This window comes from Euprymna scolopes, chromosome 4, assembly GCF_053919585.1.
Source record: "Euprymna scolopes isolate OS-2025 chromosome 4, ASM5391958v1, whole genome shotgun sequence".
NCBI classification, from domain to species: Eukaryota; Metazoa; Mollusca; class Cephalopoda; order Sepiida; family Sepiolidae; genus Euprymna; species Euprymna scolopes.
In genome coordinates this window covers 106710552-106724600 of record NC_136485.1, presented here as the reverse complement: position 1 = coordinate 106724600, position 14049 = coordinate 106710552, and the positions used below count along the sequence as shown (strand labels likewise).

General features: G+C 31.7%; 1 protein-coding gene across 2 annotated transcripts in view; it reads left to right on the top strand.

The window, feature by feature from the left end:
• Nucleotides 1-9530, top strand: part of LOC145269257 (cationic amino acid transporter 4-like) — a 196884-nt gene extending 187354 nt beyond the window's left edge. For both annotated transcript variants that reach the window (XM_080124891.1, XM_080124882.1), the window contains exon 4: nt 5166-9530. In XM_080124891.1, the coding sequence (XP_079981017.1) occupies nt 5166-5350 (185 nt within the window). In that variant the 3' untranslated portion in view covers nt 5351-9530. The remainder of the gene's footprint in view (nt 1-5165) is intronic.
• Nucleotides 9531-14049: the final 4519 nt, after the last annotated feature.

Genomic DNA, 14049 nt, shown 5'->3' with positions numbered 1-14049 from the left:
TAATGAATGTGAAAACATTTGAGTTCTTCCTCACAAGAATAGCATTAAGGAAAATATAAGAAAAAGAAAAATCCAACAATAATAATGTTAATCACTCAAAACACGCCATCATACATATACACCCCCGCTCCTTATCTTTGCTGCGGTATCCCACACATCCATTTAATTCATTTGTTTTCACTCTTTCATCCAGCATGCTTTGAATAGATTCGTTACATCCACCATTTGAAAAAGGGATTATCCTAAAATATATAATGAAATTGTCACATACAATATACCTTACAAGTAAGACATTTATGCTTAACACAATTGAATGAATATATGTATGTACTTATTGATTTGCAAATTGTCACTTGTCTTTCTTCTTCAACACCGACTACATTCCATTCTCCACATTGTGATAGCTTTCTAAATCTCTTCTACATGCCTATCCCACACAATGCTTTAAGCTAACTACATCTCATTTTTATCAAAAGATATGCTAAAAGCCTAAAGCATAAGCATATTGCCAGCTATGACTACAAATACCCACTCCTGAAGATGACTTACTAGATTGTATTACTATAGAAAGGACCACTCACCACTCAGCTACTTTAAACAAATATATCCCTTTCCAGAACATATCAGTTAGGTTGATTGGTTTCATACCAGTAAAGGATATGCTCTTGACAAGTAGTCTGGTGAAGGGTTAGTTGCTGTGAAATCAGTTCATTCTTCTCTGTTGTGATGGTTTCAGTCATAGGAAGTAATTTTTTTTAGACTGTACCTTCTTTCATTGGAAACGAGTAGGTTTGTTGCCAATCATCTGTTGCGCTTCTATGAGGATGACCTCTTTCTCTTCTGATGTGCTGACATTTTCTATCCTCTGCCTTGTTGGCCTTTTGTCACATCTGTCTGCGGTGAGAAGTAAATACCATTGTGAATAGGTAGTTGGCCTTTTAATCTGATCGCCAGTGTTATAAATGGCTTAGCTTTATAAATATATGAGAATAGATAAAAGTAATTCCTAAAGCAGAACAGTTTTATTCCACTTTCATCCCCACTTAGAAATATTCATATTAAGATGCAATGGAACTAAATATTATGTCTAGAATCATTATTTCAACTTTAATGACATGATTTTGATTCTAGATGCCTAGGATTAAGGTGTCTTAAGAGGAAAGTAAAATTCAGAAAATCTTGTTTAATTGATGTCTAATGACTGCAGATCAAATTTAATGCAAATCTGAAATATTTGAATTTTCAAATGGAGATTGTGCCTATATTATACTCCTTAAAAACTCTTCAAACTACTTAAAAAAAATATGAAATTTGAAGAATATTTTTTAATTTATATCTATTAGTTATTGGTATATATTGACATAATCATGTTAACACAACAGTTTTAGTCAGATCATTAACGTTAAGCAACACTGAGCCTAGTCACTACTAAAATGGGTGATACCAGATGCGGCAGGTGTTCTAAAATCTGGAGAGGGGTTGGTGCCACTAAGCTATTCTTACCCAAAACATGTTGCATGTAATAATGCAGCATCCACACGACCCAAAGGATTAAGAGATTCTCGAGACCTATTCGCAAAATTCGGAGGCATCTATGTTTTCATACCAAGTATTTACTTTCTTTTTTGCTCCCTTTGCATAAACCAAAAACAATGTAAACATAATCCATATTTGGACTATTTATGCTTAGTAATTTCATTCCAAAATTTATAATGGTTGGTTAATTAGTTTAGCAGTGAATACAGCACATAAAAATATATGAACATATCTAATTTTATACAGACAGCCATAAAAATCACCGTTCGTAACAACTCTTAAATCTCTTATTTATTCAAAATCAATCCTAAAAGTTTCTCTCAATGTGAAATGATAAGTTGATTTGTTTGTTGTAATTGATGCCATGTCATGTTTAGAATATGATTCATCTGTACTGGTTGGTTCGTTGATTCTTACAAATGCAATAACCTTGGATTTGGGTTTTTATTGGGGTTGCAAGTACTGTCTTTACTTTCATATTGATATCCTGGGAAAAGATATCTTTTGAGTGATAGCAAAAGTATACTCAATGCTGTTTTAAGTTAAATTTAATCAATATTAAATGAATAGTAGTAATCAAGCGACTTAAATCTTTAAAAAAATGGTTTCATTTTTTTTTTTTTTTTCTTGGTTTGTTTTCTAAAGTGTATACAGCATTTTAACTATCTTCTCAAGCAACATTTAACTGATCAATTCTTTTATTTTCACATCGTTAATTATTTTTTCTCTCTCTTTCATAACTGATTGTATTTTTAGAAATTTTTCTGTTTCATTCTTGTTTTACAATTTTTCTATTCCGCCAAAGAATTGACAATATCTTAACTATTACTTGTAATTGCTTTTTTTTATAATTAAGTATAACGAATTTTATGGACAAATAAAACCCAAACACGTTCTGTATTTTCTTCTTTTTTGTTTGCTTTTTCTTCGCCTGGTTTTTATATTTAGGGTGCTGCAAATGTCCAGGACTTCAAGGAACAATACCAGGCAACCTTGTATGTCTGCTCTTCAACCAGTTTTCACCAAAAACTTGATATTAATTTTATGCACTTACTTACTCAAGCCAGGTCTATGATATCGAAACATGTTATATCTAAACATGTTATCTAAAGACGTTACATCTAAACATGTTATCTAAAGACGTTACATCTAAACATGTTATTGAGTTGATGCAAGAGGCAACATGAGGTGGCTGAACCACCTGAGAGGCAAACAAATCGCCATTGTTTTCTTCATATGCTAAAATCCCATTAAGTTAACAATAAAAAATAAAGAATCTATTCAATGTGACATTCCTAATGCCGAGCAACACCAGATTACCTTGCTACAAGCGTTCCCATTGTTCGTTTAGTCACATAGGCAGATGGAGTCTGGAGAAATTGCAAATCAGGCGATGAAATTTGGTCAATCAAATTAACCTTTCTTATTTGATATGCATGCAGAGGCACATGAGAAATCACTTCTGAAGCAACAAAGAATGTGAAAAGGAGTCCCCTCATTTAGGATAAAGAAAGCAGGAGAAATTAATCGCACTGAAGCGTGTAATGTCTAGCAGACAGGAAAAGGCAAAAGTGAACACTGGTATTTTGAACTGAATTACCTGTCTGGACGAATTTATGTATAATTCAACTTTCCGGCTCCTGAATGAAGATGGCACAAGTTTGGAGTTACTAATACGTGGAAGTCATGAAGAGAAATGGGAAGATATTTTATTTCAAATAAAGATAAAAGTATGAACTTGGTGCAGCTCGAATAAAAGTATGCAACTCCCTGAGAGGGCATCCTGTGACACAAGATCATGTTTTTGTGAGCCATGGGTATAACTTAACTTCTTTTCAGTTTTGCATTTGTTAATCATTTATGCTTTTTACTAACCTTCCTTCTTTATTTGAAATTCATTTATATTAACTCATACCCGGCTCAGTATTAGACAAGGATTTTCCCCCATAGGTTTTTGTTTAGTGGAGTAGAGTTGGGTGGCGCATTTCCAATGGTGCACTCGCCCACCCTTGACTAAATTGGAACAGTGCAAATTTACGTACCAGTCTTCATACATGGATTGAAGATGTAATATCAAGTTTAAAATCCCTCAGCGATCTCTTAGTGACATCTTGGCCACCTTATATATGCAGTATATGTGCATTTATATGCTTTTTGTCTGAATTCTTCTTTGCGGTATTTAACTGTTTGATATGATCATGATATGGGAAGTCACTCCGTGTTGCATTTCACGTGACTCGGCACAAAATGTAGTCTGATGCCATCATGATCCCAACTATTACAACTGGTTGCTCTGTCAATTCTTCTCTGCCCACGCTCTGTTTAAAGATCTGCAAAACTTTAATACTGACACAGCTAGTTGGAGACTTGATTAGTAACTTACTGGTTAGTAATTCCTCTCTGCTTTGATATCAGGAAAAAATAGTCTTAATTCAAGGATGGGCCCTTTTATGATGATTTTCTCTTATTATTTACTAGCGGGGGTACCCGGCGTTGCCTGGGTGTTTGGAGGTGTGTGTGGTTTTGAGTAAATCAAAACAAAAGAATAATAAAAAATCGTTGCCCGAGTGTTTGTTTAAAAAAAAAAGTTTTGGTGGGTAAGTAGGAAAGATCAAACCCAAAGCCTTGAGGCGAAGTTGCAAAATAATAAAGTGTGAAAAGAACGTGCAACGTTAACCGCTCGCCCACCAAGAAACAGTAACGGAAATATATTTGAATTTATTTAAGTATTAAGAATTGGCAGGTGCCCGTACTTGACGACTTAATGAGGTCAACTTTGACTGCAGGGCAGTATTTTATTTACTGCGGGGAAGTTTATTTTTGGTTTTATTATACGAAAAAGCCGAATCCAGATGCGGCGATCGAAAAATGTTGAATATTTAGCTTTTCAAAGTCAGGCAAATTAAATACATGCGACCCCCGTTGTTATCTCATAGATATTACCATTTAGACATGATATAAAAAGTTTTAAGAAGAAGCAACCCCCACGAGAAGGCCGAGGAAAACCCCTTTTTGTGGATATACACGAAAACGCACACGCACACACACAAACATTTTCACTTTTATATATATATATAGATTTCACTTCAATTCGAAGAGATCAAGAGATTTCCTCCTGAAGCCAATGCCTTCGTTATTAAGTAAATTTATATTCGAGAGTCCTTTTAAAAGTAGGTGTTGTTCGTTTCATCGCTGCTATCTGTATTTCCCTACAGCTTTATTTTGTAGGAAATGTGTCTAAGTATTTTTTTAACTTTTTTTTTAAATTAAATAATTGCTCTTTCCACAACTAATGCTTATTTCTTTCAGAGGCCATGTTTTTTAAATTATTCTTGAGGTCATGGTATTTTGCTATATTTTTGTATTTAACCGTGTCCAACAGGCTGTGAGCAAAAACCTGAAATGAATGTTTTCACTAAAAAATGACAGACATTTTTGGTAAGCTTAGAGTCTCAAAGTTGACATCCTCTGATCATTATTTTTCCCAGCTCATCCTGATTTCCACCTCAAAAATATCTTGTTTTGTATTGAATTAAAAATTATCCAATATTATTTATTTTTTATTTTTTACCACAACAACATCTATTGCTTATAACTTTAATAGTGGAATCATTTTGTCTCCCTTGCAGGTTTGATTCTTTACTTGATTTATGGTGTGCGCCACAGTAATGAGAATAAACCGCTCTCAACTTACAGCCAGATGGTGTCATACAGTGGAGATGCAAGCCTTTCAAACACCACAATCAACAACCTTGACAAAGAAGTCCTTCAACCGCAGCAACCCCTAGGAATGAAAACAGGTGAAGAACCCTGAGTATTCATCGGGTAATTTGAAAAAAAAAATGTTTAAAAACGCTTTGACCCTTATGATAACCAGTGACCTGACCTCCCCTTGGACTTTTCCGACTGGCTACCAAACTTTTTATATTACTATATACATTTCCAGTCTGATGGATTAGAAATAGGACCAGCGTCTCTGAATTTAAAAACGTTGGCGCAGACAATGAAATGAAGAGGTTATGTCAGAACTGGAAAAGAAAAGAAATAGAGGAGAGTATAAGAGAACAAAAGCATTCCATTTTAATAACAAGATGAAAACTCTTAGAATTATTTTACTAATGATGATGATGATGATGATGATAACTGAATATATATAAAGAAATGTTGGTACTTCTGCATTTACCGACCTGCGGTTTCCACAAAGTTTTTTGTGTATGCTCAGTTGCTGACGGAAATAACCGGAAGCAGCCGATTGCGAAACGTTAATCCGCTATGAGAAAATTATAACAATAAACAGGAAAACAATGAATAAAATTGCAAACATGTAACAAACCCAACCCTAACCCACGCGGTTAATTTCTTCCAATTTATAAAACAGCAGCTTTCATAGATTCATATTAGTTCAAAACAGACAGTGCGTTCATTAAAATTTCAGGAACGCTCGGTCGATTTTTTCCGCTTATTTCCGTCACCTGCTGATCAAGCCCGAACTATCTTTGTGGAAATCACGAGTCAGTAAATACAGAAGCACTGAAATGTTGCGTAAAAGAAAACATATGAGCAGATTAAATTATGGTATTTTTTGTATCTAAGAATTATTCTGTGATAATGATATTGTTATTATTGTTGATGATGTTGTTTGTTCGATTCTTAATATTGCATTTTAATAACAATGATAAGTATTTATTAAAGTTGATTTTTTTATGAAAATCGCCCCAGACAAGTCATGAAGCCACTTAGTGTAAGAAGCTAAGAAAAAAAAAATACTTAAAGGTACAAAAAAATTGCCAATGTTACGTGTTATGTGGATAGATTCCAACTCAGGCAACAACAATTCTTCCTCCTTTGTCAAAAATATCGCTCATGGAATGTGAGGACTAAATAACAAAATAAGAGAAGTGAGAGTTACAAGGCTGCCGAAAGTATTCAGGGTTGAAATTAAATGAGACAGAAACATCCATCAAAATGAAAATTATAAACATTAAAAACCAAATAACTCCATCAGAAGATCACAGATTTTAATAGAAAAAGAAAGAAGTAGGAATTTTTAGGCGTTACTTATATGTAAGCCAAAAACAGAACATTAAAAATCACAGAAAACTAACTAAAACATTGCAATTGATTTCTTGGAAAGTGGCTTTAGTGTTTGTAAGTTTTTAATAAAATCTATTTTACAATTAGAGCCATGTTTCTCTTTTCACACACGATACTCTGAATGTATATGTACTGTTATTGTCTATGCAAATGTGCTAATGATTGATGTGCACCTGTGTGCTATTTAATATACACACAAGCCTGCCACACAAACCAAGTACACTCACAAGCAACTTGAAATTGAAATAGATCCCTTCAATCACATAGAGCAAGGGTCTTTACTTTAATTATGAATAGACATCAACATGTACATTTTCTAGAGTCCAGACAAATATCTATCATATAAAGTTATGCTGTGATATTTTGAAAGTTGGACCTAGATAGCATTTAAACTGACATATCAAACTTTTATTCTGACTAGCAAATTTTCATTTGTTATTGTTGTAATGTTATTGGCAATATAAGATTTTTCATGGCAGTTATTTTTTTTTTTTTTTAATTGTGTAGTAAAATGGAAAGACTATTTAATTATGACTGAAAATCGTGAAGAACTAAAATTTTATTTTATCTTTCTATACAAGTTTTACAAATGTGTAAAGAATTAAAAGCTAAATGATTTTATTGCATCCCGGGCAACGTCGGGTAGGTACAGCAAATCATGAATAAATGAACAAATGAAATTATATTTTTCTTCTTTCTCTAAAAATAGTCACATTTTAATAAAACAAAATAATTCTTTTTTTCTTTAACCTACAATGAGAGAAACTATTCAATCTTACATATAAAGTTATCTTAGATTTTCACAGTCAGACCCAAATAGCATTTAAGCTGATATATCAAAATTTGATTTTACTAGCCAATAAAAATGTACTTTGCTAGAATGTATTAAAAAACCTGCTTAGTGCAGCCTGTACGACTGCTAATATGAGCATTTTGTAAATAATCACTTAAATTTAAAAATCAGCAAAGGCAATAACTCATTTTGAATGACGAATATAATAGGAGTTGTCTAACTTATGTTTTAAAACTTGCAAACAAATAAAAATGAAAAACGAGAATGACTTCATTGCATCCTCAGCAACGTCAGGTAAATATAACTAATTGAAATAAATAGTTATTTGAAATGTTACCATCTAATCGCTAAGAAAAGTACATGTATTAAACAATTTTTAGTTGATTCATAAAATAAATATTATCTAAGAATGTGCGTAATTGCATTTTAAGACAGATATCAACTTGATCAGTGAGAATTATTTTGCTCAAAAATCATTGATATAATCATTATCTATATAATAATATGCCAAAGCATTTCATGTTTGTACATACACTATTACCTTTCACATATATTTAAAACATAAAAGTTGCTTGTGCATTTAATTAGATATCTAAAAAAAAAAGAATGAATGAATTTTAAATAAAAACGCATATATTTATGTGTCATGTGAAAATTAGTAAAAATTCCCAATATTATAAAAATTGGTCGAATAGAAGATCTGTTGGAAGTAATTAAAAAAAATAGTTATCGATCCGCCATTTTCTAATTTGAAATAGCAAAAGTCAAAATAAGGGAGATAAGTCAGTTTGTCATGCAGAATTGGTTGCATTAGATTAACTAAACTGTCAAAACTGCATTATTTGATGATTTTATTTTGTAATTATTTTTCTACACGATAATTTTTCAATTTTTTTAATATTTTACTAATTTCGACATGCCATAATTACGTAACAGTGTTTTTACTTAAAATGCATTTTTAGGTATCCAGTTATAATACACAAGCATAAAAAATGAGATTGTAATGATTGGTAATCTGATCTCACTAAGGTAAACAATTTTGACTTTACTCATTTTCAAATGAATTTCCAAATGAACTAAAGTCAACCCGTTGACTAAAACAATACAATTTTAAATTAATACATTTCAAAAAGTGATATTCGTTTTATTGGTCCGAAGAATATTTAGCTTATAATTATTTTATGTTAATGACACAAAGAATATTGTTTTAACAAAAATTAAATTACTATATATTTTCTTAACGTTGATAACTTTAAGAAACTTAATTCAGAAAAGGGTATTATTATTAACTGTAAATTATACAGACTGATGTAGAAAGCACTGTGGAATTTCTAGTTATCATCATCATCATCGTTATAATCATTTGATATTGGTTTATTATAATTGTCAATATCACAGTATCCATTCACCAAAGGTGGATAATGCTGTGATGGTAAACTTTTATTGCATCCATTTGCTTGTTCATTTTCAAAATCTCTAATCTACAATGTTACCTATATTGAAAATTTATTTGAAAATTTAAGCTGACCTATCAAAATTTGATTCTGACTAGCCAATAATAAAATAATGTACTTCACTACAAAAATGTACTTCACTAAAAAAAAAAAAAAACTACTTAGTGCAGCTCAGATGATTGCTAATATAAAACATTTTTAAATAATCACCTAAATATAAAAACCAGTCAGGGAAGCAATTCATTTTTAGTTGAAGAATATTATAGCAGTTATGTACCTTACGTTTAAAAATTTCTGCAGGGTTCCACTAGTTATTATTATAATCATTATCATCATCATCATAATCATTTGATGTTGGTTTATTATATAAGTGTCAGCATCACAGTATCCATCAACTAAAAGTGGGTAATGTTGCAATGGTAAGCATTTATTGCATTGATTTGCTTGTTTATTTTAAAATCTATGATCTACAATGTATCTACATTGAAAACCATTTTGAAATTTTATCATCTTGCTGTAAAAATGTATAAAATTTGTGATCCATAAAGAAAAAATTAAAAAAAAAAGGAAAGATATATTTTAAGATACTGAAATTCATTGATCTGCTTATGTTATTTGCATAGAAATGTTTGACAGCAAATACTTACAAAATATTCCTGTGTTTTCTTTGTTCCTTCAATTTAAAAAAATGTATGGTTCAACTGCTTTACAAATAATTTTTCATTATAAAACGTTTACATTTCTTTTCATTATTTGTGTGCAGGTTACAACTGATCTTTAATCAAAAAAACTCAATATTTGTTATAAATCATCTTTACTTATATATAAAAGGCAGTTTGTCTGTGTGTGTGAGTCCGCTTACTATCGATTCCCAAAACGGCTGGACCGATTTTTTTTTTTTTTTCCAAATTTCACAAAAATATACTTCATGTATCTAGGAGTGTTCTTAAATAGGTTGTGTATCAAAATGCTTCTGACGAGTATCAAAAATCGATATTTGAAAAAATCCAATTAAAGAAAGAACAGACTGATTTGGACCAAAGTTAACACCCTTATGCAGCCTAATATCACAAGTGCATTTCAGAAATTTTATCACCACAGAAGCAGAAAAGCTATGCATATAGAATCAACAGTAGGTACTTTGATAAAACAAGAGTGCGTTCAAAATGAATGTTTCTGTTTAAAGCACAATTCAACCATGATATGTGAATTTTACATTTAAAACTTTAATTCAAGCAATTAAATAAAAATAATTTTATAAAATTAACAAGAAATTCCCAACAGTGCAATGTCGACTACAATGCAATGTGAAACTTCCTCCCGATGTACCACAATGGGTTCCCGACTAGAGCAAACAATCACTTGATTGAAAAATGGGTGATTTCACCAATTTCGATGGCAATAAAAGTATTAGAAGTGTGGAACATCTGTTGAACTTCATTTAATCCTGGACAACATCGAGTTCTACTAATTTCTCTATAAAATTAGTTATGCGTTTATGTTTATATATTTGTATGTACAGGATTTACTCCTAAATTAATTAACCATTTATTATGAATTTTAAACCACAGCTGCTAGACATAATGATTAGTAATGTGGGCTATAATTTAGTTTTACGCAAAGAAATGAAAACCTTTGTAAAAATTCAGATAACTTATTTTTATGAAATTTTACCAGTAACTATTAGGCATCAATAAATATTCTTGGGGATTCAGTTTCTTTGTAATATTTTAAAGCATTTTAAGAGGCATAATATGGGTACAACTTCCGATTTAAAAATTTGGTGCTTATTCATATTGGCACTTATGGCAACATTTAAAATTAAAGAAAATACAAAAATACGTGCCAGTTACGAGATAAAGATGGAAAATTCCAAAACTCATGTAATTTGATCAAGTATTATGTTTTTATTCAAGAAAATTAAATTTTTCCTCCGTGTCACTGTCACTGAAAATGAAAAAAATGAAATTAATGAATTGGGGGACAAGGACACACAATGCTAATGCATGTGAAAACCATTGAAATACTCACTGACTACCTTCCCTTACTATGTTTTCTAGAGAAACATCGCCTTGTCTGTCACTTCTTAGTAAAAAACGTCAAATTTGGATGGGGGGGGGAGATTGTAAATAAAAAATAAACTACTTGATCAATTTGTTGTATTTTTTGAACAGACAACTTTCCTTACGTGGTATGTAGGTACACTCTATAAGTTTTTCTTCAATTTTGTTCATCATTACAAGTGCCAGAGCAAACAAAAAAGCGACCGTAATAGAGGTCAGTGTACCCAATGATACAGGGCTTAACAGAGTTGAGAGGGAAAAGATAACAAAGTATCAAGGACTTATGTATGATATGAAACGAAATTGGAAATTAAAAGACGTTTCAATTATACCAGTCATCATAGGAGCAACTGGGTTTATGAAAAAGAACTTTAAAAAGTACATAGCAAGCATACCCGGTGAACCAAGTGCAAGTGAAATACAAACGATTGCACTGAAAGGGACGGCTAGAATCCTGAAAAGATCTCTTGGTTGGACTCACTAAAATAGGGGTAAATGTCAGACATCTGGTTGGATGTCCCATCCCCTAGAAGAAAAAGTTTAAGAAAAATGAAAAAAAAAGAGAGAAATAAGCACCAAAACAGATTTGTATTGAAATCCATGATCATTAGAAACCAATTAAGCAGGATTCTCTGAATTTCAAGACCCCTTAATCTTCAGCCTTAATCTTTGATTATTTTCGAGATTCAAAATCATTTATCATAATTTGAATAAAGATTCTAGACATAAGATTCAGTAGAATTATATCTTGATTTTGATCGTTGTAGGGGGGACATTAACTCGTGCAAAACTATGCTGTCCTAGAAATTAATTTCACTGTCCTGTTTGTTATAATCTAACTAGCATACCTATGTCATCATTCTTGACGACACATAGGCATGTTAGTTAGTGCCGTGTCATCAAAAAATGATGACACTATTTAAACTGCTTCTCACATTTCCTTCTAATTTTATAATGACGTTTGTACTTAAAGTCTCCCATGTAATAACGTGTCATCTTCGAGGTTGGTGACCTTCACATGCTCATTGTTCATTAAAGCCGTTCAATAAGCACATCTGGATATGGTACACAAAATTGTCAATAACTCTGAATGCACGCTTCTCTTGGCACGGTCCTGCTGTTGACTGTAATGGCTCTCCTCAATTCAGGAATAGTCTGGTGATTGTTTCCATAAATATTACGTTTCAAATTACCCCACAGATACAAATTAGAGGGTTCTGGCTTGAAGTTAGTTCAGTCAGGATAACATCTACTGATGAGACGATCATCAAAGTACCCCCACATATCAGTGAATGGTGATAAAACAAAAACTATTTGATGTTCATACCTGCAATTTGGTGGACAACTTGAGCATAGACTGATGTCAGATTGCAAAAGGATGGTAAATATTATTAATGATTCCAAGGGTGGCATTATTTGATGGGGGTGAAGGTTGTCTTGAACATAGCCACCCCTCTTTTATGTAACATAGTGCGTGAAATGACATCATTGGTAGAGAAAAACAAAGACTTTAAAAAGAACGTTTGAGATCACATTAGAAGCGTGGATGACGTTTGATAAGACGATCATGAGGGTGACGTCATGATATAAGAATAAGGAATGTTACTTATCAATTTATATGCTCTGAAAACGGAAACATAACTTGGCCTATATTAGAGAATATATTCCACAAAAACATATTTTTATATAAACACAAGGATTACATAAATTATATAACTACAAATTGTAAATATATAATTACTTAAAATTGGCACCTAATTGATATCAATGTACTTAATAAAATAAAACAGCTCAATATACTAAATAGAGCAATTAAAGAAATAGTAAAAATAGATGACAAAACAAAATTGAATAAATTGCAATATATTTATTTATCAAATTTAAACACAGAATAATAATAATAAAACCCTTAATACATGGATTAATTAATTTATTCTATTTTTCATCTTTTTTTTCCTATTTCTCTCATTCATATATATATATATATATATATGAGTCATCCACATACACTGTTTCGCTGTATTACAGCTCATCTGCATGTCTAGACTAGCAACTACCTCAAGCCAGGTTTGAAACTCGATCACCTAGACGACAGTCGGCACTCTTAACTGTTATGCTATTCAGCTACTGCTAAGATGGGTATGTGAATTAACGATGTTCAAACATTGTCCAAATGCTTAAGCTCCATTTGTTTACACAAAGAGCATCGCTTAATACACTAGTGGCCGTTCGTTTATCGCTTACCAATATGCCCACCCCAAGAAAGGGAGCATTATAGTCATCCACATGCATTACTGTTTCGATATACATATATATATATATATATGTCAGGTACACAATGGTATTTATTATAGGTCATTGTTTTATTGAGAAGGGTTGTTCATATCTTTTCCAATGATATTATTATGGTTTAAATAGATGTACATACATTATATTTAATTTTGGCTCGGCTTCTCGCAAATTTACATAGTCCATTCCATTATTAGGTAACTGAAGCCCATTTTTGTACATTTATCTTATTTGTTTTCATTTATTTTCTTATATATGGATTTATTTAGGTGTGAATATTCTCCAAAATCTAAAAAAAATATAGTTTTTAAAAGTTCATAAATTCTTCTTTTTTTTAATGGAAATCGCTCCAGACAAAGCATGAAGCCACTTGATGTAAAGAGCTAAAAATGCCAATGATAAGTGTTAGATGAAATAGATTCTGACCCAGAAAACAGCCATTTTTCCTTCTTTCATGGTATATGAGGACTAAAATACAAAATATGAGAAGCGAGAGTTATGCGGCTGCTCTCCTTATCTTTTATCTAAAAAATTGATGAAAGTATCCGGTATCGACAATGCACTAATTGTAAAGTGATCTTCCACTTCAATGTTATTACGTAACGTGGACAATTCTTTCAGAACTACTAGATTGCTCATCATAGTTCCATTGACAGAAACGACTGAAGTCTCATCGAAGCATTGTAAGTAATCAGCTAAATGAGTAGTGACTTCTCTCTCTCTCTTTTTTTTTTTGTTGTTGTTAAGCAGTTGTCATCGTTGTAGTGAACATATAGCTGCAAAAATATATCTGTCTTTTTCTTTTCTTTGGTTTTGCATA